This window comes from Pleurodeles waltl, chromosome 10, assembly GCF_031143425.1.
Source record: "Pleurodeles waltl isolate 20211129_DDA chromosome 10, aPleWal1.hap1.20221129, whole genome shotgun sequence".
Lineage (NCBI taxonomy): Eukaryota > Metazoa > Chordata > Amphibia > Caudata > Salamandridae > Pleurodeles > Pleurodeles waltl.
In genome coordinates, this window is record NC_090449.1 from 629,017,492 (window position 1) to 629,043,786 (window position 26,295).

At 44.4% G+C, this 26,295-nt stretch overlaps 1 protein-coding gene across 11 annotated transcripts in view; it reads right to left on the minus strand.

The window, feature by feature from the left end:
* KMT2C (lysine methyltransferase 2C) overlaps positions 1–26,295 on the minus strand; it is a 1,516,687-nt gene that overhangs the window by 849,748 nt on the left and 640,644 nt on the right. For all 11 annotated transcript variants that reach the window (XM_069211124.1, XM_069211114.1, XM_069211120.1 and 8 more), the window contains 2 exons: positions 16,595–16,704; positions 8,794–8,859 (listed from right to left, as the gene is read on the minus strand). In XM_069211124.1, the coding sequence (XP_069067225.1) occupies positions 8,794–8,859; positions 16,595–16,704 (176 nt within the window). The remainder of the gene's footprint in view (positions 1–8,793; positions 8,860–16,594; positions 16,705–26,295) is intronic.

Sequence of the window (26,295 nt, forward strand, 5' to 3'; positions counted from 1 at the left end):
CACAGTTTGCACCACCAACGAACAACGCACGGGAGGAGGTGCTTGGAGTTTCCAAAAGCGAGCTATTGATCATTTGGCTGCCAGTGGCAGATGTGTCAAGTAATTCCTCCTGAAGAGTTGTGGTAGTGCGTTACTTTTATACCTGATAGCCCAGGACCATGGGTGGTGGGTCTACCTCTAAATATTAGGTTACATTTCTTCGGCAATGACTTATCTGGTAGAGACCCCCCACAACCGCAGATTCCTTACCTCTAATGACCACAGGCATCAGAATGGATCTGGAAGATTTTCAAGCAGTAGCCCTGCGTGCCTGTAGGTGGTGTCGTTCAGCTCCGCTTCTGCGGCAGCTGTGCTAGAAGTGGTTTGTGCAGTACCTACATAGGCACCACCCTGGTGCACGGATGTCACTCACTTTTGCAACTTTCTACAGCAGGAGCACAGAGTCATGATGAGAACTAACCACAAAAGACAAAGGCCCTGAAAAGGGTGTCCTTTACATTTGAATCAGTTTGTAGAGTGGGTAGGATGGGAGAGACAGCAAGAAATCTACACCTAGATAGAGTCTCTACCAGATACCAAAGGTAAGTAACTTTCTCATCTGATAAGACTTCTAGCCCCAGATTTGCTACCTTTGAATTAATACCCTAGGGGTACTGGTAAGACCAAAATGTAGCACAGAAAACTGAAAGTGCTATTTGCCCACTGTGAACCGCAGATAGCATCTTGGGACCGGCAGGATGGGGATATGGAAATATGCATCCTGCAAGCCCAACGCTATCTTTCAGTGTCACAGATCTATGACAGACAAAAGTGAACATAAGCATATTGATTTTCTCCTTCAAGAAGGAGGTTGAGAAGGCTCAAGATAGGACACAGTCCTCCGTCGTCCTTTGGCATCAGAAACTAGCAGGAATAACAACCACAACCTACTTCTGATGCAGGCACCCTCACTATGGTACCCTTGGCCAAGAGAGCCTGCACGTTTTATGGGGCCCATTGTAAGTGGGTGGCCCATCGTAAGTGGGTGTCATGGGTGAAGAGGGTGTCACAAAAAGAAGGCAATAGCCCTGTTGTATTATATAAAGTTCCTGGAGTATGATTTTACTGATGACCAGTGGGGGAGGTGGCAGTGCATTATGTGTCCCACTTGGTGGCCATAATGGTCTGAGGGTCTACTAAAGAGGCTTGTAAACAGCAGCTGCCAGGGATGTGGTGGACTGACCAATTACTTGTCACATGTCCCATGTGGTCTATGTGACCCGTACCCTCAGCCACAAAAAGGCTGTGAAGCATGCTGACTGTGGTTGAAGTCCCCTTCCTTAGCCACAAAAGAGGCAGAAGGCAGTTTGAGGTTGACGAGGGGCTGTAGAAAAGCCCAACAACCTGGCCGTAGCCCTGCTGACCTTGAAGCACACCAGTGCTGAATCCGCCTCGTCTCCAAAGAAGTGAGAGGGGTCCAAGGACATGTCCATGAGGGAAGACAGAAAAACTAGATGTTCTAAGACAGGCGTAGTGCTGTAAGGCCAAGGATGATTAAATCACTTTATCCGGCAAGTCGGTCATGTCAAGTCCACATCTGATGGAGAACGGAGTATGGCCCGGACCTCCTCCGGGACCACAGGCAGCAGTTGCACAATCAAATTCCATAGTGTATGGGAGAGTGGCTCAATAGGCGCATGGTGTTCACCAACAGCAGTGTCAGGCTGGTGGAAGAAACGATTGTCTTATCAAAGGTGTCCAGCCTTTTGGATTCACTATCCAGTGGGGTGGTAGGAAACACATGAGGGTGAATGGATGAGGAGGCATGGACCACCAAGCTCTACGGGATGGGGTGCTGGGTTAGGACAGTGGGATATCCAGGAGTCAGGCGATGGCAGCAGGCAATCGTCTTGTTCAGCCCCTGTGCAGGGCTTGGACCAGACCTTAAGTGGGATGTCTGTAAGGACTTCACTGAATGTAAGTAAGGGTTTTGAGGGGCTGACTTCCGATTGAAACACAGCTGTTAAGACATTAGTCTTGACTCCCACTAAGGGTATATTAAGGTCCAGGACCTCAGCCTCCCATGCACCAACGCTGAAAAAGAGGATTCTTCCTCCGAAGCCACAGTAGGAGGGGAAACCAGATCAGTGTCAGGTGAGCTATCTAACCAACTCACCTCATCCAGTTCATCATACCAGTTGCCTATTCAACTGGGTCTTCTCCATAAGGGTCCATATATCCCTCCCAAACACCTCCATCACCAGGCCTATTCAAAGATAGCACTGGCTCTGCTCTGGAAAGCATGTTCTCAGTTGGAGATGGATGCAGTGTCAGACATCACCCATCTGGTTCCATGTCAGAGTCAGAAATGATGAGGACGGTGCCACCTAGGGGGGAGTCAGTGATGAGGGTTTTGCACTGGAGCAGGCGCCGAAGGTGGTCTCTGTCTCACCGACAGCTCTGCTCCAGATCCAGCCAGAGATCCTGGGGGCCTAACTGACACAGAGAGCAAACCTGCTACCATGGTCCCAGTCAAGGCCCCTCCCGCGCCCATGGGGCCCAAAGGCACTGCAGCGGGGACAGAAAACCTAAAGCGCATGGACTCGTAATTCCAGGAAAACTGGAAGCGTGGAACGGAGCCAGGGTCAGGCCCTGTCGACTCACAGGGTCTCTTCAGATGAGTGAAAGTCGAAGATAGTTTTGACTTTTTATCCTTAGTGGGGGGACTTTCCTGACTTTACAGATGACTTCAAGTGCAATGAAGAATAGAATATTGGTAGGGGCTCCGTGATGGTCCTGAGAGCCCCCCTGAACAGGACCTCAAGCGTAACAGAGATGACAGACGTTGGGCACCAAGGAGCTTGGGGGGGAATCTTTCCCTCAGTGCCATCAGGTGCATAGTTCAGCAGTCCGCACATGCCTTGGAGTCTCCAGACACCACAAACCCCACCTAGGGTGTGTGTAGGTGGGGGGGGAGGGGTTGTCACTGGCATTTGCCAGTCCCCACATGGTTTGAAACCAGCCAGTTTCTTGGGTGACATCCTCACAACGGAGATTAAATCTCCTCCTCACAAAAAAAAAGTTGTCAAAAGGTCGAAAAAGACCAATCAAAAAGTGACTGAGGGATAGCTCAATCTGGATCAGCACTATCTGGCGTGGGAAGGAAGAACTGACATAGTGAGCCGAGGTGGCGCCAACATAAGTACTGCACAGCCAAATAAAGCCACCTACCGGCACAGGGTACATCTAAAGTCAGTGGGATCCAGTAGGACAACTGGGGATATTCAAAGGTAAGGGAACTGCGGCTAGACAGATCTATCAGACTGTGTTTATAGAATGGGTTAATCTTCCTCAGAAGTACTGAATCATATGGCACGTCCACCACATATGGTGCATGTGCCTCTCTCTGCACAGCTCTTTCACATTCACCTTTAGAGCCAAACTTAGATTTTAGTCTCACCAGGTTGAGCAGAGGTGTACTTGGACAATTCAGACAGACTTACCCTGATGGTATCACACTCTTCTAGAGAAATTTCTTTGGCTATTTCTGGCTCAGTTTTGTTATGCATACATGCTTAGGAGGTGTGGGTTTGCTGTGTGATCTAGCAAAGCCTGGCTTTGTAACAGCCCGAGAGGGAAGCTAGAATTATACACTATTGGTGTTGTGGCTGACAGAAAATATGCATTCTTACTTTTCAGATCTTGTCCCAGTGGCATAATAGAGCTAGTGTGAAACAGAGGGTTTCTTCATTGGTGGGGTGATGATGGGTGCTCACCACAGTATATAGTGTAATGGAATGGTCAATTTGTCTTGCTTGAGAATAAGCTAGGGTTTCATGTATTTTTTGCCCAGTCCTGTGAGGGTCTAAAGTGTGCTGCTCTGTCAGTTTTCAACAATCAGGAACCCTAGTCTGCCCACCATTTTTTACTTCATTACTGTTTTTGATATTGGTTGCGCGTTGCCGATCCACCTAAATGGTAATGATTTTTTTTTCCATTTGTAGTACTGGGTTTGGGCATCTCAAGGAAGGGTTTGTGCCACACAGAGAAACCTTGGCATAAAGTTCATTTTCATATAGGCCATGCAACCTAACAATGATATCTCTAACCACTACCATCTGCATCCATCTTTAATGTATTTAGAACATGGGACATATAGCACTCCCACTATTGTTTAAGAGATGAAGCAATATAGATACCTAGCTATTTTATTGGGTCTTTGGTACATCTAAAACTTACATCTTACAAAGGTTTGATCTTATATTCTTTAGGATCATCTATGTTTATATGGACAGATTTGTTGTGATGAACTTTGAACCCCAAAGCATGGGAAAGCTTACAATTAAATTAATTAGTAATTAGTTGTTAGTAACTATATGTGGCAGACACTGCTCTGTTTATGTTAGAAAACAAAGAATACCATCGGCAAACAGGTATATTTTTTGGTCTCCGTGGGTTGTTTGTAGACCTATGATGGGGATATTATTTTTATTTTTTGGACTGAGCAGCTCCAGTGGCAAGGCAAACATGAGTGGGGACAGGAATCATCTCTGTCTAGTTCCTTTGGTCAGAAAGAGGCTGAGAAAGGCAATGACACCTATCTTAAATGTTGCATTGGGATGCTATTAGGATGCAAGAATACATATTTTCATGCACGGTCCTAGCCCAATGTTATTGAAAATTGTGATCATACAACTCCATTCTATCCTTTCAAATGTCTTTTCAAAGTCAAATCTCATTGAAGTGGCTTTGACATTAGATTGTTTTGTGATGTTGATTTTATTGTCAGCTAATATAACATCACCCCTTGTTTGTCTGCTTACCAAAGCCGGTTTTCCCGTGTGAGATTATTGATGGCCAAATGATCTAAACTTAGCAGTGTAGTTTATTTTAAAATCTCTTCTGAAAAAAGCAAAATATTACCTACCCCAGTAATCTTCTGTTCATGGCATGTACAAGCAAGTGCTGCAGATTCCATGGCATGCATTGCTGTAAAATCCTGCCACCTAGTGTTGGGCTCGGATGTGTGCAAGTTGTTTTTCTTCGAAGAAAGTCTTTCGAGTCATGCAGTAATGTGATTCCTTCTTTTGCTGGTAATGCGCATGGTCATTGATTCCACTGTTTTCCCACATGGCGGGTGAGGATGGAACGCAAAGCGTGGTAGAAGGAGATGTACTTGTGAAAGGAGACTGTGAAAAATAGTGATAGTAGTTGTAAGAATGATGCGTCTGAGGAGGAGAGTAGGCACACGCGGATCTACAGCACTACATGCAACAAACATATGCTTAATGGCTAATTTAACTGTTTCTGTTTGAGGCATGTGTGGCTGTAGATACACATGCTTAGCATAGTCTGTAAAGTAGTCTCCTCCATAAGCAGAGGCTAACATGTGGGGGATACAGTTGTCAGATAGGCAATTTAACAAATTTATTAAGGTGGAAATGGGGAAACCACCTTTGGAAGATATTTAGGATTGGGACGAAGAACCACCGTATCTCTTTGTAACTGAGGGATATTCTAAAATTAGTACCAGAGGCTCACTGACGCATCTAAGTGAAGTGATAGCAAGTAGGAATATTAATTTCCAGGATAAGAACTGTAGGGGGTAACTTTGGAGAGGTTCAAATGGAGGACCTTTCAGTCTTGTTAATACAATCCTCAAATTGGTGGCATGAGTGGAATCCTAAATAGTGAAGTGAGTTGTTTTGTAGATATACAGCTACTGCCGCTAAGTATAACCTTACAGATGCCTCAAACATTATTTTTTCCTATGAGGACTGGGGGGGGGGGTGCTCGGTAGAAAGCAGATTGCAGGTAAGTACCTGTGGTTCAAGGACACAGGCCTGGGTGGTTTAGGTCAGCACCAGGGTTGCCACAGGCTCATACCAAACACACATTCTTAGCGGCTCAGGGGTGGCTGGGAGCAAGGTGCAAACACAGAGGTGGGCGCCCAATGTTTTTCAATAGGGGAACCAGGGGGTCACAAAAGATGCTGCAGGCTGGGTCCAGGGGTCAGATCCAGGAAACCCAAGGCTGAACAGGTAGAGGAGGCACCCGCTGGACATTGCTGAACCATCGGTCAGATACCCCAAGACCAGGGGGCTGAGGGTGCAAGGGTCTCCTTGGCCGTCTGGTGTCTTCCTCGGATCGGGTCACAGTCATGGGGGTCCTCTAGATTCAGGCTGCAGGCATCATTGTGTTGGCCATGAGGGGTGAAACCCAGGGTGGACTTGAGGTCGGAATCACCTTGGGACCTTCTCTGGACTAGTGGGCCACCTGGACTCGGGTTGTGGGCGTCAGGTGCAGAGTGGGCAGGGTTCGCAGTTTTGGGGCAGTTCTAGAGCCATTTTTGGAGGTTTCTTCTGGACAGGGCCGCTGAGGTTCTTGGTTCTCTACTGGGTAAGCAGTCCTCTGGGGGTTTGTAGAGGTTGCTGGTCCTGCAGGACAGGATGTGCTGTCTTCTTGGAGAAGGGTCTTTGAAGCTGCAGACAGGCAGGTAGGGCTGGGGCCAAGTCAGTTACCATCTGGAGTCTTCACTGCTGGAGTCAGCTTGGCAGTCCTCCTTTCTTCTTGAGGTCACCAGGAGTCTGGTGAGTAAGGTTCAGGGGTGCCCCTTAATGCTAGATTTAGGGGCGTCACAGGGGTCAGAGTACAGTAGCCAATGTCTACTGTCCCTGAAGGTGGCATCACCCCTTCCTGTGCCCACTCCCTTTGGGAAGGGGGCCCATTCCCATCCCTACTGGTCCGTCTCCTCCAAACCAAGATGGAGGATTCTGCAAGGAGGGGGTCACTTCATCTCTGGACACCTTAGGGGTGGTACCAGCTGAAGTGGTCACTCCTCCTTATCTTACCTAATTGTTCCACTGGGCCTGCTGCCAAAAGTGGGTCTTGGCCCACGGGACGGGCATCTCCACTAGCTGGAGTGCCCCTAGGTACTGTAACAGGAGGCCTGAGCCTTTGAGGCTTACCGCCAAGTGTTCTAGTGCAGGGGAGAGGTGTGAAGCACCTTTACCCTGAGCAGGCTTTGTTTCGGGCCCCAGAGAGCACAAAGGCTCTCATTCCATGGGGTCAGAAACTTGTCTATTAGTATCAGGCTAGCAGACTGGTCAGTCCTGCATCTCTAAGATTCCCTCTGGGTGCATTGTACAATAAATCCAACCCTGACATCAGTGTGGGTTTAACAAGCTGAGAAGTTTGATACCAAACTTCACAGCCTTCAGAGAAGCCATCATGGAGCTGTGGAGTTCGTAATGACAAACTCCCAGCCCATGTATTTAATATGGCCACAATGGACTTACAATGTCTAAGAATGGAGTTAGACACTGTAGGAGCATATTGCTCATGCATCTATGCCCTCACCTGTGGTATACTGAACCCTGCAGTAGGGCTGTAAGGCCTGCTAGGGGTGCGACTTACCTATGTCACAGGCAGAGGTTTGTGGGCATGGGACCCCTAGAAGGGGTGCCATGTAGACTTTACCTTTCCCCCCCCCCCCACCGACACACACAATCTGCAAGGGCCTGAGGGGTCCCTTATGGGGGACACTACATGCAGCAGCCCTTATGGGCCCTCTCTGGTCACAGAGCCCTTGGTACCACTGGTCCCTTTTACAAGAGACTTAGTTGGGTGCCAGGGGTGTGCCAATTGTGGAAACAATGGTACAGTTTAGGGAAAGAACACTGGGGCCTGCTTAGCAAGATCTCAGCACACACTCAGTCAAGTTAGCATCAATATCAGGCAAAAAGTGGGGGGGGGGTAACCATGCCAAAAGGGGCACTTTCCTACAATGTGTAAACAACATGCATTAGAGTTCATTAACACCATTAAGGATTTCTTCTAGCCAGATGAGTAATGAAGCGAAAGGCATTATCAGAGTGCAATATAGGTAAAAACGTATGTAGTTTAGATTTCAAATGGACAATGTTTTTAGGCTTCCCACTGATTTAAACCCTTAATCATTAGGAGTGATGACGACTCACATGATCAGAAGTACAACATTTTCAATATATATTTATTGCTGGTTTGAAAACGACTAATATATGTGTATGCACCTAATATGTGGCAGCGATAGTGACTCATGTCATGGTTGAGTTGAAACCGCCACAGAAAAAGCACTTTAAAAAAAAAATTCCCATCAACTTTGGTGTTTTCTGATTAACTACCTGCACGCAGTTTGGTTGACGCTAAAGGTTAGATCCAACACCCCATGGCTTTATGCACATGGTCAAGAGCCAATGGCAGTGACTTCTGGGTGCATGGGAACAGCTCCTAGTTTCCAGGTGTGGCCAAGGTAAAGTGGGTTCAGGGGGTCCAAATACAGAGCACAGGGCATGGTTAAAAGCCACGCCCAGCAAAAGCAGTACATAGTGTCCCACAGGCATTATCTAAGGCACTGTCCTGAACAAAATGCCCAGTTTCACAACACACCTTGATGTGCCCTAGTAGTTCTGACTCTCCCACTTAATTTGAATGAAACATTCCTTTTTTTTAATTATTTTTAAAAAAAATTTAAATCATGCAGATTTAACACATTTTCATAGTATTTCATTTTTTTTTTTAAGGTGCATAATTAATCAAAACCATTACACCATCCGAGAAAACAAAAAAAAACCTCAATAAAAAAAAACGTTTTCAGTATAAACCTGGAAGATAACCTGAAGGCCAATAGCAACAAAATTAGAATTTTAAAATACTCCAATGTTTAAGCTTAAAATGCAACTGATCAACCAACATCCATAACATGTTACGTACATCCACTTAAAATTAAGTGACAAAAGTAAAAGTAAATAAACTTTGTATGTATTTGGAAAATACCTGGTTCTTTAACTTTGGTGACAATGTGGGCTACCACTGGTGATTCACACCCATCAGAGGAAGGCACTAAAACAAGAACAAGAAATAACCGTAAACATTTTCTAAAATATCCTAAATGAATAGCTCGACCAAATTGAATATCACCATCCTTATCACTGACATATTGCAATTGTGAGACTGTATTTTGACAACATTCACTTAAGTGCAAAAACCTCCTACTGCGGAATTTCAACATGAAAAAGAAAATTAAAATAGTTGCAGCTAGTTATCAAGGTTAAATAGGTACATAAGCAGAACAAATAGGATTAATACACGTCGGGAATGACATAAGATTCATATATAAATATATTTTTAAAACCCCTATGAAAATAAGCAAACGTCTACACCATTACGAAATCAGATTTAACATAATAAGGGCATATGTGCCAATCCTCCTTCACAACTTTTTTAGAATGATTAAGAATATAGGATGCACGTAAAGAAAGATTTTGTGTGTACATTTGGTTATGAGCATTCGTTACATGATAATAGGATTGCTACCGAGAGCTCTAAAAGGAAGTACTTGATATTTCAATATACGTTTTGTATATGTTCCAACTTAGACACCACCGTACCATAAGGACAGTGGAAGGCACTTCTAACTCGCACTATTTAACACTATTTTCAGACTACAGCACAAACCAACCTCCAACAAATATCACGTCACATCTCTGGTTCTCTCAAGAAACACTTCATGATATGCTTAACCTCTTAAAAACATTTTCAACATGTGATAGATTTGCACTCCATATCTCTTCCATCACTATTCACTTGTGCCATCCTTTCCATTTCCCGAATGCAGGCTTGGAACTGGATCAACTTCTATTCAGGCCACCTTCAAGTTCGCATTACATCTTGATATATAACTACACGTCATCTAGTCAACTTTCTGCCGAAAAATCTTTGACCTCTTTTATACCACACTGTCTCTACTTTCAACTTGCTAGCAGAATCGAGATTACATCTGAAGGCCCCTGGCCTATTTGCTAACGCCTCTTGTTCATCTTAGCTTCTGTTCTGTTGGAGTCTTGACTGGTCCCAAAAAAATAGAAGGGTCACCTCCATTCTGCCTTAGACTCACATACAGAACCACAGCAACCAATCAGCATTTCTGTGCAGCAAAATCACAGGGTTAAGGCAAGCTTTCCTTTTATGTCATTGTGCGTGGCTAAAACAACAACTTACACCTCGATCTAAGCCTGAAGAAAATTACTCATTCCACCAGGTTTGCACCTGTGTTTGGAGTTTTCTGCTCTGATACTGTAGAAAAACAGAACTTGCTAGCAAGGGTCAGTATGTGTGGCTACCACTGTTCACAATGTCCCACCACTGCAAACTGAAAAAAGGTTTCACAATGTTAAGAGAGTGGAGAACAGTCACAGGACTAAAGTCACCACAATGAAGTGGATCAATGTTCAACCCTCTCTTCTGCTGTTTTTCAGTCTCTCTATCACTCATGGGTGCTGATCGTTCCTGTTACAAAACAGTGATGTCGTAGATTCAGTTCTAGCTATTGGACACTTGGTGTAGGTTGAAGGTACCTTAACAGCTCGAGGGCTTTAGTGCTTATTTGAAGCTTTGTGTTTTATGTTGTGATGTGTTCAAACCGTTTGCATCATTTACAGGGGCATCATCGGCTCTAGTTATATTACAAGGCGAACTTGCTGAAGCCTTTTTTTCCTCTACATTCTTCTGGATGTCTATCCATTCACAAGAATTCGTTTGCTCACTTTGATTGTCATCCTAACACTAAGCTAATACGTTATCATATATATAAATAGTAAACCTCTATGGAGCCAAGATCTTAATTTGTCATGTATCAGAAAATTACGATTATAACATAAGTGAGATGTTGGGGACACTTCAGTGTCCGAAGTCACATAAATCTGAAGACTTTCTGCCATTCTGTAAATAAAAGTAATGCTGACTTGTGGGTGGTCAAAGAGTTCCATCTCTTTCTCACTAAAATAGATATGAAAACAGAAAATGGATAAACGGCACAGCCACTATTAGTATTCATGGACACTTTTGTTTCTCTGAGATTGAATCCCACTGGGAAAGATGATGTGAGATAAAAGCAGAGGGATATAAACTGAGGTTGGGAAAACCCAAGTCGAACAATTCTTCAGGGAACCTCTGTAGATGTGAGTATCTCAGCCTCGCCCCATAAATATTTTAAATTTTCTGTCCAGATACATGGAAGACAAGCGCATATATAAAATAATTAATAATAATAAAATAATAGACTGCCACTTCTGTAGCGGCATATTTGCTCTACAAGTTCTCTTGGGGACTAGGTATGCCCGTGCCGTTCTTGAATCCAGAGATGCCCCTAGGAATACTTTCACCTATTTAGAGTGTGGTGTTGACTTCGCGTGGTTTATGGTGACAATGAGGTTGTAGTGTTGTGATCACTTCTTGCATGTATTAATGGTATTTTTGCTTTGATTTTGCTTTACTAATAAATCTGTGGGTAGACATAGATACCCTGACTCTAAGTGTGCTGCAACTGTCGCGAGACATTTTGTAAACACCCTTGCTGTAAATTCCATGCCAAATGATAGTACTTTGAAATTACAGTGTACCCTACCTCTCTGGTTTATTGGCACCTGCAGGTAGACGTCTTTAAGATCTTAGGTGGCCATGTAATCTCTCATCCTTAGAAGTGGGATTACCTCTTGTAGCATTGTCAATTTGAAGCACTGAGTCTACATGAACGTGTTTAGATACCCAAGATCTAGGATCTGCCTCAGTGTCAAGTATTGTTTTGGCACTAGGAAGTACAGGGAGTAAACACTACTCCAGCCTTCTTGGAGGAACCCTCTCTATGGCTCGTTTGTGGATTAGAACTTTGTCTTCTTTTTTTGGCAATTGTGAGAGTTACTGTACCGTTAAGATTCTGAAGGAACCTGTGGCAGTGGCGTGGTGAGTTCTATGCAGTACCTATGTCTTCTGTTTAAAATCCAGTTGACTGGTCTGCGCTCCTGGAGGAATCCTCCTATACGGCTCCCCATTGTTGTTCTGTGGTGGGGCAAGTGATTCACTTGCTTCTTGATCACCTTCCTCTTGGGGATTAGCCTCTTTCGCTTGGCCTTCGCCTGGAGAGCTGCCTTGCTAGGTGCTGCCATTGCAGGGGTGTCGGCGGCTGCGTCGCCTGATGAGGGAAGCGTTCCTGCTGTTGCTGGCATTGTTGGGTGGCTAGAAATCCTTCCCAGACCATTGGTCTTCTAGCAGCTCCTCCTCCTCTTCTTCTAAAGGACTCTTTAAACTGCCATGCCCCCATGGCCTTCACAATGTAATTGTCCTTTTTTTATTGCAGCACTTCCTCTAGTGCCTGCCCAAAAAAGACTTCATCTGTGAACTTCATATTGATCATGGAAGCCTGAATGTCCGGTTTGAAGCTGGAGACCCTCAAGCCAGGCCTCCCACCTGAATGTGGTGCCTATGCGTATCTGTTTACTGGCTGTTCACTGCATCCAGCACAGATTTGAGGCCGGAGTTATTGATGTTCTTTCCCTCCTGCACTACAGCCTTGACATTCGTGCAGAACCCCTCTGAGAGACTGCATCAGCCCTTCAATCTCACCCCATTGATAATGGTCATATGGTTGAGAAGCACATTGGAGTTGCCTATCTTCCACTGTATGGACACCTCTGTCTCTTCATCTTCCTGCCCAACAGCACAGGACCTGACCGAATACCAAATGACCCATATAAGGCAAACCCGAAAGTGTGGCGCTCATAACTACATATTTTATCTAAAGCCATTCTGACTGGTCTTGATATTCGTAAATCAAGCTCTCTAGCACAGACTGCTTTACAAGAGGAAGGGGAGGGAGGGCGGGTGGGTGGGTGGTTGCTTGGTTCGGTGGGTGGCTGGTGTTTAGGGGGGCATTCCCAAGGAACTATTAGCCTGATTGATTCCATCAACAACAAAAAAATGCTTGCAAGCAAGTGTTGGTTCATCTGCAGGATTGGTTCTCAGAAGAGGGTGTTTTGTCTGGTTTGCAGGCAGGCTTTAGAGCTAATGTTAGCCCTTTGGTTCAGGTTTTCTATTTCTATTATATATTTCAGAACGATCAACAAAGCAAGATTTGTGTTTCCTTTGCTGATTTACCCATGGCTTTTGACCTGGTTCCAAGGGGGAAGCTGTGGAAGGTGCTGGAGAACATGGATATCGCTGCTCCCCTAATGAACAGTTTGATAAGGCTGCATCAAAACGAATTCCGGGCCCGCCTTATCGAAGATGATACCCTGGTGATCTTTAAGTCACCACATATGTTCCAGTTACTGCTCCATCTTTTTAATTTCTTTTGTGATGAGCAGGGCTTGGAGCTTAATAGCACCAAGACCAAGTGCAGTTTTTTTTTCAACCATAAGGTGGGTCGATGCAATAGACGAATGCTTGTGGCCAACACCCCCTTACAGCGGGTAGCTGCTTTTGACTACTTGGGTATCAGACTCACACCAAACCTAAGTTCCTCAGTTGGAGAAGGCCCACATGTCCCTAACAAGCAGACAGCAATGATAGCCAAGATCGTGGGCAAGACCTCATCTTGCCCCATCTCTTGAAATCTATAATGTAAAGGAAATGGGGACCATATTGTATGGTGCCGAAATATGGGGCTGTTCGAATGTTAACAGCTTAGAGATTGTGGAACACAGGTTTTTGATTTCTATTTTATCCCATCCCCAAAGTGCCCCCTTGTGCCAGTATATTTAGACCTAGCTAATGGCTCCACATTGTGTAAAGAGGATCTCTTGGTTTTGAACTGTGAAGTCACTATTGCAGAAACTAGGACTAGAAAATTATTGGTCCTCCCCAGAGATAGGATTAAAAGCCATTATTGGGAGTTTGTGGCTGCTGAAACTGACACAGAGTAAAGAAAGAATAGCATCAATCAATCAGTGCTTGTAAAGCACTACTACTCACCCATTAGGGTGTCAAAGGGGGGGGGGGGGGGGTGAAGAGTAACATACTTGTGAGATGGTTATTAGAAAAGCCATGTCTTCAGTTCCTTCGAGAAGCTGAGAAGCTGAGGAGGGAGGTGGTTTGTCTGATGTGGAGAGGAAGGGTGTTCCAGGCGGTGGCTGTGAGGTAGGAAAAGGAGCGTCCTGTTCTGGTTTTCCTGATGCGGGGTACTTCTGTGAGAGAGAGCTGGGCTGAACGTAGGGCCCTGTGGGGTACGTGGAGGTTGAGTCGCTGGTTCGGGTATGCTGGTCCGGTGATGTGGCGGGCTTTGTGTGTGTGGGTGAGGATCTTGAAGGTGATTCTTTTTTCTATGGGAGCCAGTGCAGTGTATGCAGGTGTTGCGAGATATGGCAGTGTCGAGGTAGGTCGAGAATCAGTCTGGCAACGGCATTCTGGATGTTTTGTAGCTTGCGGGTTAGCTTCTTGTTGATTACGGCATAGAGTGTGTTGCCGTAGTCCAGTCTTCTAGTGATCAGGGGGTGTGTGTGGCTGTCTTTCTATGTTCGAGAAGGATCAACTTGAAGGACTTGCATAGGAGGTGGAGGGTGCTGAAGCAGGTGGAGGTGACTGATTTGATTTGGTGGTTCATGCTGAGGTTGGAGTACAGGGTGATTCCCAGGTTGCGGGCTTGGCTGGTAGGGGTGGGCGGGTTTCCGGGGGTGGGTGGCCACCAGGAGTCATTTCACGCGTTGGGTTGAGGGCCCATGATGAGTACTTCTGTCTTGTTAGTGTTGAGTTGAAGGCAGCTGTTTCTCATCCAGTTGGTGACTGCATGAGAAACAGCGGAGACTTCATTGATGTAAAACCCAGTGCATGCTATGGGGTGACCATTGATGAAATAACTCCACTGATAGCACACAAGTTAGATACAGTACCCTACCAACTAAGGTGCTTAGCTCTAAATGGCATGAAAAGGGGGTGGTGGATAATCAGTGCCCAGTTTGCCACAGGGGCACTGAATCGTTGGAACATATATTATTTTTCAGTCCTTGCTATCTCAAACTCTGGGCTATTGGTAATTTAGGTACCAGGAGGTACTTAGATGCTTTTAAAATTCTGAGAACCGGCAGAATACTTGTGTTCGGTGTGGCAAAATATCTAACAGCAATTCGGCTAAGGCGTAAGAAGCTCCTAGATAGCGAGGTGGGAGGTTGAGTACTTGTCTATGTGGTATAACTAATGATAACCTTGAGTAACTAGTGAGGAGAGATGTTCCTATTTAGCAAAAATCCATTGGCCCAAAATTTATTTAACATGTATGTTTGTGCTCTACATGGTTTAACTCCTCCCCATGTTATGGAATCATCCCAGAGTCTCTATTTGTTTATTGCAAGTTGAAACATTTTTTGGGGAAACCAGAAGCTTTGTTAAAATATGGTTTACAATGAGAAATTGGCATTGCACTAGCCACTTTATCCAAAACAGCAACATTGATTTGTTGTCTGCTTTACTTCAAGCAATGTACAGGAACTCACCAAGAGGTTTACTCTTTTGTATATGGCAGTTTTGAGCTGTGAGATGTCTTTATCTTTCATGATTTTAAAATTGTGATTTTATAATACTGTGTTTTACAACTTTAATCGGTTGATTGCAACATGTTTATCGAAATGTACTATTTATTTCTAAAGTATGTACTTTTATGATCTTAGTGATTGGAAATAAAGCTAAATGAGGATGATATTAGACATCCACAAAAGGATAACGACCAAAACTAAGGGAGTGGGATCGGAAATCAGAGTGTGGGGCACAATTGACCTTCACAATTAAGATTGATGACTTGAGGCGTTCATCATACCACAGAAATAACCCTCAAAAGTATTGCTTTTCAGATGGGGTCACAGACTGGAGTGTTTTTATCAAGGGATGGAGATCATTGTTGTCTTTGAAAGCAACATGCACCCTCACACTCTAAATCAATCCATTGCCATATAAACAATCAAAATTAAAATACAATTTACATGATGCATATTACAAAACTATCATATAGCTCACACAAAAATGAGGAGTCCTTAAAGAACACAGTAATTAACTGATTTCCAGGTGTCTGCCCAGGCTACTCCAATGTTCGATCTGCACTCGTCTGTGCCGATAATTTTACATGCACGTCTCAACCATGGGGTGGTATTGCGATAGGGCTGGCAGGAGTAGATAACTCTTGAACTGACCACTCCTTAGGAGGATTTTAGCTGTGGTTAACCTGTAGTAAACTGGCCAAGGTTTTGGGGTACAGACTTCACACCAAACCTGCTAGGATTGCTATATAGGGGCTTCAAAGGTTCAGTTTAAATTGTGATTTTCATACATCCTCCCTGGATGACATTTTGAAAAGCTTTAAACTGACCACTCCTTAGCAGATTTTTTTGCTGTGGGTCACTTGTAGTAAACTGGGCAAGGTTTTGAGGGTACAGACTTTCCAACACTCCTGTTAGGATTACTATATCTGAAGCGGTCATGTTTACACTTCAGAGGAAGCCTATAACATTCATGTAGTTTGGAGTTTGCCAACCTGCAAGTGCATGGGGCAAAAGTGTTGGACAGACGAACACAGATCTGGTGAGAGCCTATCACTTTGTGCGAAGTAACTGCTACTGAAGGGCAAAGGAGGTGATGTCAGGGAGACAATGCTTGTCTAACCAGGAGCTAATTTATGGCAGAGTCGATAGACTTTTTCCCACTTTAGTTACTTGTTTTCTACATTATTACTAAAGATTTCTATTATGAACAGACTTAGTAGTATTCCTATGCGGAGGGAGAACAAGAAAGACAGGACGGTTTTCTAACTGTCACTTACCGTGAGTTGGCGTCACATATGGTCTACACATTGTACAGTCAAAACCACTGTCAGCTGCATTTTCCACTTCCTCCTCTGTGTTAAGGCTCTGACAGCATGCATGTAACCACCTAACAATAAATGATAATAAATATTTATGTCAGGATGATAAAAAAATAGCAATAAACAAGCCCCCATACAATCTTTCTAGATATAACACGGAGAGTAATGTAGCACATTAAACTGTATGACCTGAATACTATTCGTGCTGAAAACACTAGTTCATCAATTTCATCACAAAAGATTACAGTGTTAGCGTGGAATAAGATGTGTGTACACCATACTCAACATATTGACATTTGTAATCCTAGCCCTACTGTTCCTCTCACACCGAAATTATGGCATGTCACTCTTGATACTGGAGGGCACTGGAGACCTTGTGAAAACAAGGTCCTGCCTAAATCCAAGCACCATATTTCAAATGTGCTCTAGGGCAGCAAAACTATAATTCCTTTGCTCTACGATAAAGGCCAACTTAGACAGACATAAACAAAGGCTGGTGGGTTGTCGGGAAGAAGTGATGGGCCTAGGACCATGAGTACAATAAGCAAAAGGGTGAGAGACTAATTTCGTCCAAACGTTTGGAAAGAATCCATAGACACAATGAATCTAGATTGGGAAGGCAGTGGAAAAACAATACTAAGAGGCCTGGCCAGAAATGCTTCTCCCCGCAGATTTAGTTAGCCATGACTAATGTACCGAGAAATCCAGCGCATTTCCAAAACAATTACAGCAAATAACTCATGTTGTTGCTTTGCATATGAAATCCAGCAAAACATGCTGCTGGAAACACTAAAGATTTAGAAACCAAAGTTGTATCTAGAAAAGAAATCCTGCACACAAGATTTTATTTAAAAAAAAAAAAGTGTAACATGAGTGGTTAACTTCCATTTCAGATAGACCAGTACACGTCACTGGAAAGATTCCTATTCCACATCTACCATGGCTGCAGGAGTATAAATGGCTATTTTATTGTAAGAACCCTCACTGAAAAAAATACTCTAGCACGCAAGTGGGCGCCATACCGTTACAAAAAGACACTCGGTGCTACCATGAAAATCTCATCAAACGATCTTATTGTTTACCTGCTGTTTAAATACAATGCCAACTCCCAAAATGTCTAAAATGCAGTAGGGGCATGCAAAATGTTGGAAGGAATATTCTTGATTTATTTTGTTTAACTGACGCTGTATACAAACTACCAGAATCTGCATCTAAAACGACTAACATTACCTTTTAACTACGGAGTTCCTCTGATAATCTGACAAAGTGAAACCCGCATGTAATGAAATTTAATTTAAAAAGTGAAAATAGAATTTAAAAAAAGTAACATAATATCAACCAAGAAATAATAGAAGAAAAGGACATCTATCTTAAGACTTTCCCCGGAGAAGAGGGTTTGAAACAGAACAGGCTTTTAGCCTTGATGCATTAATGTTTGCTAATGAAAATATGACAAAAACTGCCAGAAAGGTGGAGAGCTCCTCAGGAAGAAAAAAAACAAGGAAAGGCGTTTATGGTTTCTCAGTGGAAAATTAATGATCTGTAAAACTCATAGCTGAAGGAACTAACTTTAATAGCATATTCAGCGCTACAAGCTTAACAGCACTGTATTCATGGGTCCAAGTGGCTCATGGGCGGAAATAGGCAACACAATATTAAAATCACAAACTAGAAGGGGTGTCCTAACATCCATTTGTAAGTATAAGAGCTCATCAGGGTGGCACTTAACAGCAACCTGAAAGAAAAAAATATTCCCTTTCAGCATCACTACAGACACAAATCACTGAAAGAGAACCTGCAAGGCCCTCCCTGAAACCACACTTCGCCTGGAAACAAAGGAAAAGTCACTTTCCAAGGTGCAAGATAAAGGATTCAATCCTTTTTAAGGACCCATCAGCAGACTATAAACCATTTACTCTTATACTGACTTATCAAATCTCTCTGTGCCTGCCTGCATCACACAAAAAGCCTTAAACGTCCAAAGGTCATCATACTAAAAAAAAACTAATCTCTGCCTTTGAAAAACGGTAACCCAAGCCCTAACAACTTCACACCTTGATTAAGGGAATTTTCTATACCAGGGGCTCCTAGATTATTTAATCAACCACCTTCAAATGACGGAAAATGCTGCAACTCCCCTCAATTTTAAATCTGCTTCCTCATCAAGCTGTATCCACACAGCCTAAAAACTTGTGCTGGCTTACTATCTACAAGCAATCCATCTTCTAAGTGCTCTCTGCTCAGTAAATAGAGAACTACATCATTTTGACCAATCCTACATAAAGAACAAATTCCGAAATTCTTGTCCCACATGCACCCATTGACCTTCCAACTCTAATCTTCTTCAAATTCAATGCTTTAAGTGCAGCCTAACAAAAAGAAAACAAATTACTTACCTGTAACTGCAGCTATCCAGTACTGGCATCTTTCATAGATTCACATGCTTGAATCATTCCCCGAAGGAGGAGTCCTATTCCTTAGAAAGCAGTATGTAAGAATCACATGGGCTATAATGGCATCAGCCATCCATTGAATAGCATATATATATGCTATTCAATGGATGGATGGAAATGAATACTCCCAAGAGAGGCTCTCTCCCTCTGATTTTCAAGAGTGAGGTACACACTGAGGTAAAAGGTGAGCCTCAAAGGGGAGGAGGATGGGTCACATGGGAATTTATGAAAGATACCAGTACTGTATAACTGCAGTTAAAGGTAACTTTTTTTAAATCCAGTATTGAATTTTTAATAGATTCACATGCTTATATATATATATATATATATATATATATATATATATATATATATATATGGAAAATGTCACTTACCCAGTGTACATCTGTTCGTGGCATTAGTCGCTGCAGATTCACATGCTGTGCACATCCCGCCATCTGGTGTTGGGCTCGGAGTGTTACAAGTTGTTTTTCTTCGAAGAAGTCTTTTTTCGAGTCACGAGACCGAGGGACTCCTCCCATTTCGACTCCATTGCGCATGGGCGTCGACTCTATCTTAGATATTTTTTCCCCGCAGAGGGTGAGGTAGGAGTTGTGTATGCTAGTAATAGTGCCCATTCAATGGAGTGAATACGTATGTACATAATGAAGTTTAAAGTAATATATTTACAAATTTACAAATGTTCAAGATCAACTTCTAAACGGCTACAGGCTCCCGGGGAGGCGGGTGGGAGCACTCTCTCTCAGGGTGCCATGCTCATAAACCACTGCCTGTGGCATAAGTAAGTCACCCAACTAGCAGACCTTCCAGTCCTAAGGCGGGGTGCACTATACCACTGGTGAGGACATAGCCACATGAGCAATATGCCCCTACATTGTCTAAGTCCATTCTTAGACATTGTGCAGCATGGTCATATTAATTATATGGGCCAGGAGTTTGTCACTACGAACTCCACAGCTCCTAATGGCTTCACTGAAGTCTGGGAAGTTTGGTATCAAACTTCTCAGCACAATAAACCCACACTGATGTCAAGAGTTGGATTTATTGAAAAATGCACTCAGACGGCATCTTAGAAACGCCCCCTGCATGTTACCCAATCCTTTAGTGCAGGACTGGTCTGTGCCAGCCTGCCACTAAAAAGCACATTTCTGACCGTGGGGTGATAGCCTTTGTGCCCTCGGAGGCCAGAAACAAAGCCTGTCCTGGGTGGAGGTGCTTCACATCTCACCCCTGCAGAAACTGTAACACCTGCCGGTGAGCCTCAAAGGCTCAGGCCTCTTGTTACAGTGCCCCAGGGCACTCCAGCTAGTGGGGATGCCAACCCCCCTAGACAAAGCCACACTTTCGGCAACAAGTCTGGTGGGAAAATTTGGGAAAAAAACTAAGAGTGAACACTGCAGCTAGTACCACCCCTAAGGTGTCCAGAGCTGAAGTGACCCCCTCCTTGCAAAAACCTCCATCTTGGTTTGGAGGACAAGGAACAATAGGGTTAGATATATGTCCCCGTCCCCAGAGGGAGTGGACACTAGAAGAGGGTAGGCATCCTCAGCGACAGTAGCCATTGGCTATTGCCCCCTGAATCTAGCTCGTCTGATTAATGGCGACCTCAAGAGGATGACAAGAAGAAAGAAGAAGGACTGCTAAGCTGACCCCCAGCAGAGAAGACTGAAGACACCAACTGACTTGGCCCCAGCCCTACCGACCTGTCTCCTGCAAAAAAGATGGTGACGTGTCCTGCAGGACCAGCAACCTCTGGAAAGCCTCTGGAGTACTGCCTGCACACAGGAGAACCAAGATCTCCTGTGGACAGCGGCCCTGTCCAGAAAGAAACATCACCAAAGGACCGTAGAGCCACCCCAGATCCGCTCACCCTGCACCTGACGTCCACTGCCAGTGTCCAGTTGGCCCAACCGACTAGAGCTGGCCCCCATGCGATTCTGATCAAGTGCTCACCCTGGGTTGACTCCTCCAGTCCACCACAATGATGCCTGCAGCCTGAATCTGGAGGACCCCCTGACCGCGACCAGACAAAGATTCCAGATGCCTAAAAGTACCCCTGCACCCGAAGCCCCCGGCCTTGGGGAACCTGACCTTCAGTGCAGCATCGTCCAGCATTCAGCCCTCCTCCTTGTCCAGCCTCTTGTTTCCCAGAACCCCCCCCCCCCCCCTCCGGACTCCACCTGCAGCATCATTGTGGCCCCTGGGGTTCCCTCGTAGGAAAGCATTGGTAGCCTGATGCTGATGCTGACCTCTGCCGGCCTCCCTCCGAAGATGCGGGTACTCCCCTGCAAACAGGCCTGATTCCACGTGTCCCCAGCCTCCATAGAATCCCTTTGTAAAACTGGCAGCCACTTTGATCTTTACACCCAAGCTGCCGCGTGTTGCTGGCAGTGGGTCTTTGGAGGTTCGCTTGAACTCCCACTGACAGACATCCTAATCCCTAGAGACTGGAACTGTAAGTTTGGAACTTACCTCTAAAACTGTGCTTTCTTTTTCTACCTCTGGACCTGCTTCTGAAAATTGCACTGTGTCAAATTCTGAAATAGATATTCACTTTTTTTCTCGAAAACGATTTAACTAGCCGAAGTGAAACAAACTGACATTGGTATGTATGTTGAATACTTATTCGCAAAAGTACTTACCTGCAAAATTAATTATGTGGTTCTAGAAATAAAGTAACAAAACCTATTTTTCCTTATAAAAATTATTGGCCTGGAGTTAGGTCTTTGAGTGTGTGCTTCATTTATTGCCTGTGTGTACAACAAATGCTTTGCACTACAATCTGATAAGCCTAACTGCTCGACCACACTACCACAAGAGAGCATTAGTGTTATCTACTTTAGCCTCTGTTAAGCCTCTGGGAACCCCTGAACTCTGTGCACACTGTCTCATTTTCATACAGTATATACAGAGCTAGCTTCCTACACCTGCGATAGAGGCAGCTGAGGTTGATATTGCCCTTGTGGAATGCGCCTTAGGTTTCTTGGTCAGCTTTAGAGTGGCAGAACTGAATTTTTGTGAAATCCACCTTGCTATTGTTGGTTTCCTAACAGAAGCTCCCTTAGCTCCTTGATTGTAGGAGACTAATAGTTGATCCATTTTACGTAGCTGCTTCATGTAGCGGAGCTAAAACTTGAGACATCGTTTTATGTCTAGAGAAGGTCGAGCTCTTTCAGCTTGCGCAGTTGGGTTTGGAAAGAATGTTCGCTGTATGATTGGTTTGTTGAGATGGAACTGATAATGGAACCTCTGGGATGTATTTTGGATTTGTTCTGAGAAGTACAAAGTTGGCTGTGAAATGCAGGAATGGTTCCTGAATCGTTAAAGTTGGTATGTCACTGACTCTTCTGGTAGAGGTGAGAGAAAGAAGAGTAGCGACCTTCCATGTGAGATATTTTAGGTTGGCTTAATGTATCAGCTCAAATGGAGATTTAATTAGCAGAGTAAGAACAATATTGAGATTCCACTCCAGAGCAGGTGGTCGCACAGGAGGAAAAGTACAAAATAACCCGTTCATAAACTGTTTGATGAGCCTGCCAGCACAAAGAGGAACCTTATTTGGAACCTTATTTGCACCATGTGGGTTTCTTGAGATTGCCGCCAGGTGGACTTTCACTAAAGCAAAGACGAGCCCGGATTTGGCGAGCAAGAGAAGATAAGGTATGATTTGCTCAGGCGAAGTCTGGAATGTATTCAAATTGTTTTGTTGGCACCAAGCACAGATTGTCTTCCATTTCAGTCTGCAAGTCTTCTTAATGCTTTCGACTCTTGCACTGGAGAGTATCTCTCTACACTCCTGATGGACATTCAGGTTTCTGAATTCACAAAACTCAGGAGCCATGCGTGCTATTGGAGAGAGGCTGGTTCCGGATGCATTATCTGCCCTTTGTTTTGCAACAGTAATCTTCGTTTCTTGGAAAGTGGAATGGGTTCGGTCACAGACAAGAGAATCAGCTCTGTGAATGAGTGTTGTCTGGGCCCGCTGGAAGCTATTAAAACGAGCTGAGGGCGTTCCAGTTTTAGTTTCCTGAGAACCCTGAGGCTCAACGAAAAGAGGGAAAGTGTACTCAAAGATCCCGGGCCATTGCATCCAAAGGGCATTCCTCCATGACCCCAAGAGAGGGTTTCGACTGGCATAAAAGTGTAGCATAGAGATCCAGAACTGGTTGGAGAAGATATTGCTCACCTCCTGTTGATCCACCTCCCATTCGTGACAACTGTCTTCTGTCCTGCTGAGTGTGTCTGCAAAAGCATTTTTGACACAGACATGTGTTCTGCCCTGAGAGAAATGTTATTCAATGTTAGCTTATCACAGAGAAGCTGAGCTTCTTGTGAAAGGGATAGGGAGGTGTTCCTACCTGTTCGTTTATATAGTACATGCTGGTCATGTTGTTCCTGTGGACCAGCACTGATGAACCTGAGATCCGTGAAAGAAAGGCTTTTAGTGTGAGAAAGACGGCTTTTAATTCCAAGAGTCTGATGGGCATTGATTTCAGATTGTCTGACTGCTTTCCCTCGATGCAAATATCCTGTAAATGACCGTCCCAGCACACAAGAGAAGCATCTGTAGTAATGATGAAGTCTGGGACTGTGACAAGGAATGATGTTTAACCCTGGGAAAGATGATTGCTGTAAATCCACCACTGCAAAGACGTTATTGTTCCTAGTGTAATAGTGATTAAGCCCTCGAAGGAGCCTTGAGACTGAATCGACTTGGAGCTGGAGTTCTTCCAGCAGTGATCTCATTTTTAGTTGTGCTAGAGGCACCAGGTTTACTGATGAGGAAATCATCCCTAGCAGCGACTTAAAAAGCCTCACAGAAATTGACAATTTTGGGGATATATTTGAAGCCATGGCGGTTAATCTTTGCTGTCGATCTTTTGAGAGATAGGCCTTGTTTTTGACTGTATTGATCCTTGCACACAAAAATATCATGTTGAGTGATGGAATGAGAGGATTATTGGTGATTCACTGTTAGACCCAGATTGTGGAATAACATCAAACAGGAGTTGGTGGCCTGAGATGCCTATTGTGATGTTGCCACTTTGAGCAGCCAATCGTTCAGCTAAGGAAAGACTTGAAAGGCTTGCTTGCGAAGTCGCAGTGCTACTAGTGCAAGGCATTTCGGAAAGATTCGGGGGGGGCTGATTTCAACCTGAAAGGTAGAACCCTGAACTGATAATGGGTAGTATAGCAGAGGTACCTGCGATGCCTGGGATGAATCAAAATGTCAGATCCAGCGATGTCATGTAATCTCCGCTATTGAGAAGGTAGAGGATGTCTGAGAGGGTTATCATTTGGAAGGATTGTTTGCGCACAAAAATGTTCAATTGTCTGAGATCTAAAATTGGTCTCTATTACCCTGTCTTTTTTCTCACCAGGAAGAATCGGGAGTAAAAACCTAGGCCTCTCTGATGAGCAGGAACCTTCTCTATTGCCCCTTTGGAAAGCATTAGAGTAACATCTCGTTTCAGTAAGTGAAGAGGAGGTGGATGTGCTTCTTCGGTGGATGTGCTTCTTCGGAGGATGATTTGGGGGTTTCTGCACAAACTCCAGGGTGTGACCGGAAGAGACAGTATGTCCAACACCCATTTGTTGGATGTTTTTTCTTCCATTGATGCAAGTAATGGAAGATGAATGCGCCAACTTGGTTGCGATGAGGGGATGAAACTGAAGCTGGTACCCCAAGGAAAAAATTGTTTACGGCTGGTGTCTCGACCTCGGGATGGCTGTTTCTGCCTGTCTCCATGCCGGCTGTATGCTGCTGTGGGCAGCTGACAGTAGGTCTGATAAGTGGACCTGAACTGCAACGGAAGCTGCTGTTGTCTCTGATAACCATCTCTGTAGGTTGTAAAATTGCTGCCCCTGACTTCTCAAAAGGGCATTCTTCTATATTGCAGAGAACCAAGAGACTTGGCAGTATCTGTGTCCGTTTTAATTGCTGATAAAGCATTGTCTATGTGTTTGCCAAACAAACTCTCTTCATCGTAGGCCATGTCTAAAATTCTGGACTGCACCTCTTGTGTAAACGAGGTGGACTTCGCCCATCCCTGACGGAGTAATACTGCTGCTCCAGAAAGCTGCTGAAAACCAGACGCAATATCCAAGGCCCAATCAATTATTTCTGTGAAAGTATGTTCACCCTCCTGTAATATCTTTGAGTCCTCCAGTTGTTTGTCTTCCGGAATAAGGTCAAAGTAAGCACTCATATCAGACCACTTCTGTCGGTCATAGTGACCTAAAATTGCTAAAATATTTGTTGCCTGGACAGTAACAGCTGACATAAGGTAGAATCTCTTTCCAATGTTGTCCAAACATCTCCCTTCTTTGTTCGGTGGGGCTGAGATGTGGGTGGATGGATCTTTAGAACGCTTTTGGGCAGCTTACGAGATCACGGAGTCCGGTTTTGGATGACGTATCAAGCATGCTGGAGGGTCCACCGTAGCCTTGTGTTTCTTTTATCCAGACTAGGGGTTACTGGTGACACTGCTGATGACTCATTATTTTCAGTCCCTCATTCCATATATAATCAATAATAGGGATGGATCTCATGGATTTTCTGGCCTGTTCTTTTAAATCATGCAAAAAATAATCTGTATGTGAGACAGATGTTGGTAGATGGAAGAACGTGGCTGCTCTGTCCACAAGTTTGTGGAACCCTCCACTGTCCTCAGGTGGAGAGTCTGATAGTTGAGGAGTGGCGGCAATGGTGCAGGTGCCAGATAATCATCCCACTCATTTTGGACATGCCGAGGAGTAATAACCTTCCCCTCTTTTCTCTCTTCTTCAAAGGAGGTATCGTCATCTCTGAGGAATGGCTATTGCAGATGTTGGTGTTAGCCTAGGAATTTCAGGAGGTGGAGTCAAGCTTTTATGGGTAGCTGGAGAAAGATGGTGTGGATTGTGCAGGTTGTTGTGTCTGGAGTAGGATCCGGAAACCTTTGTAGTCTTGCAGCATGTTTTGAATGAGAGAGACCGGCATCTGAAAGGTATTGCATGGTTGTGGGTATGGTTCATATTGCCTGCCATGAGGAGTATAATAACCTTTATAATCCTGTTGATCATATTTATTGTCATCATCTTGGTATTTAAAATGCAACTCTGATGGACTGGGCGCGTCCCCAAAGGGAACAACTTCTTCAGAGACTTCCCAGTCCAAGAGGTGGCTGGGTAGCAAGGACACCTTGCTTGCAGATGTGTCCTTCG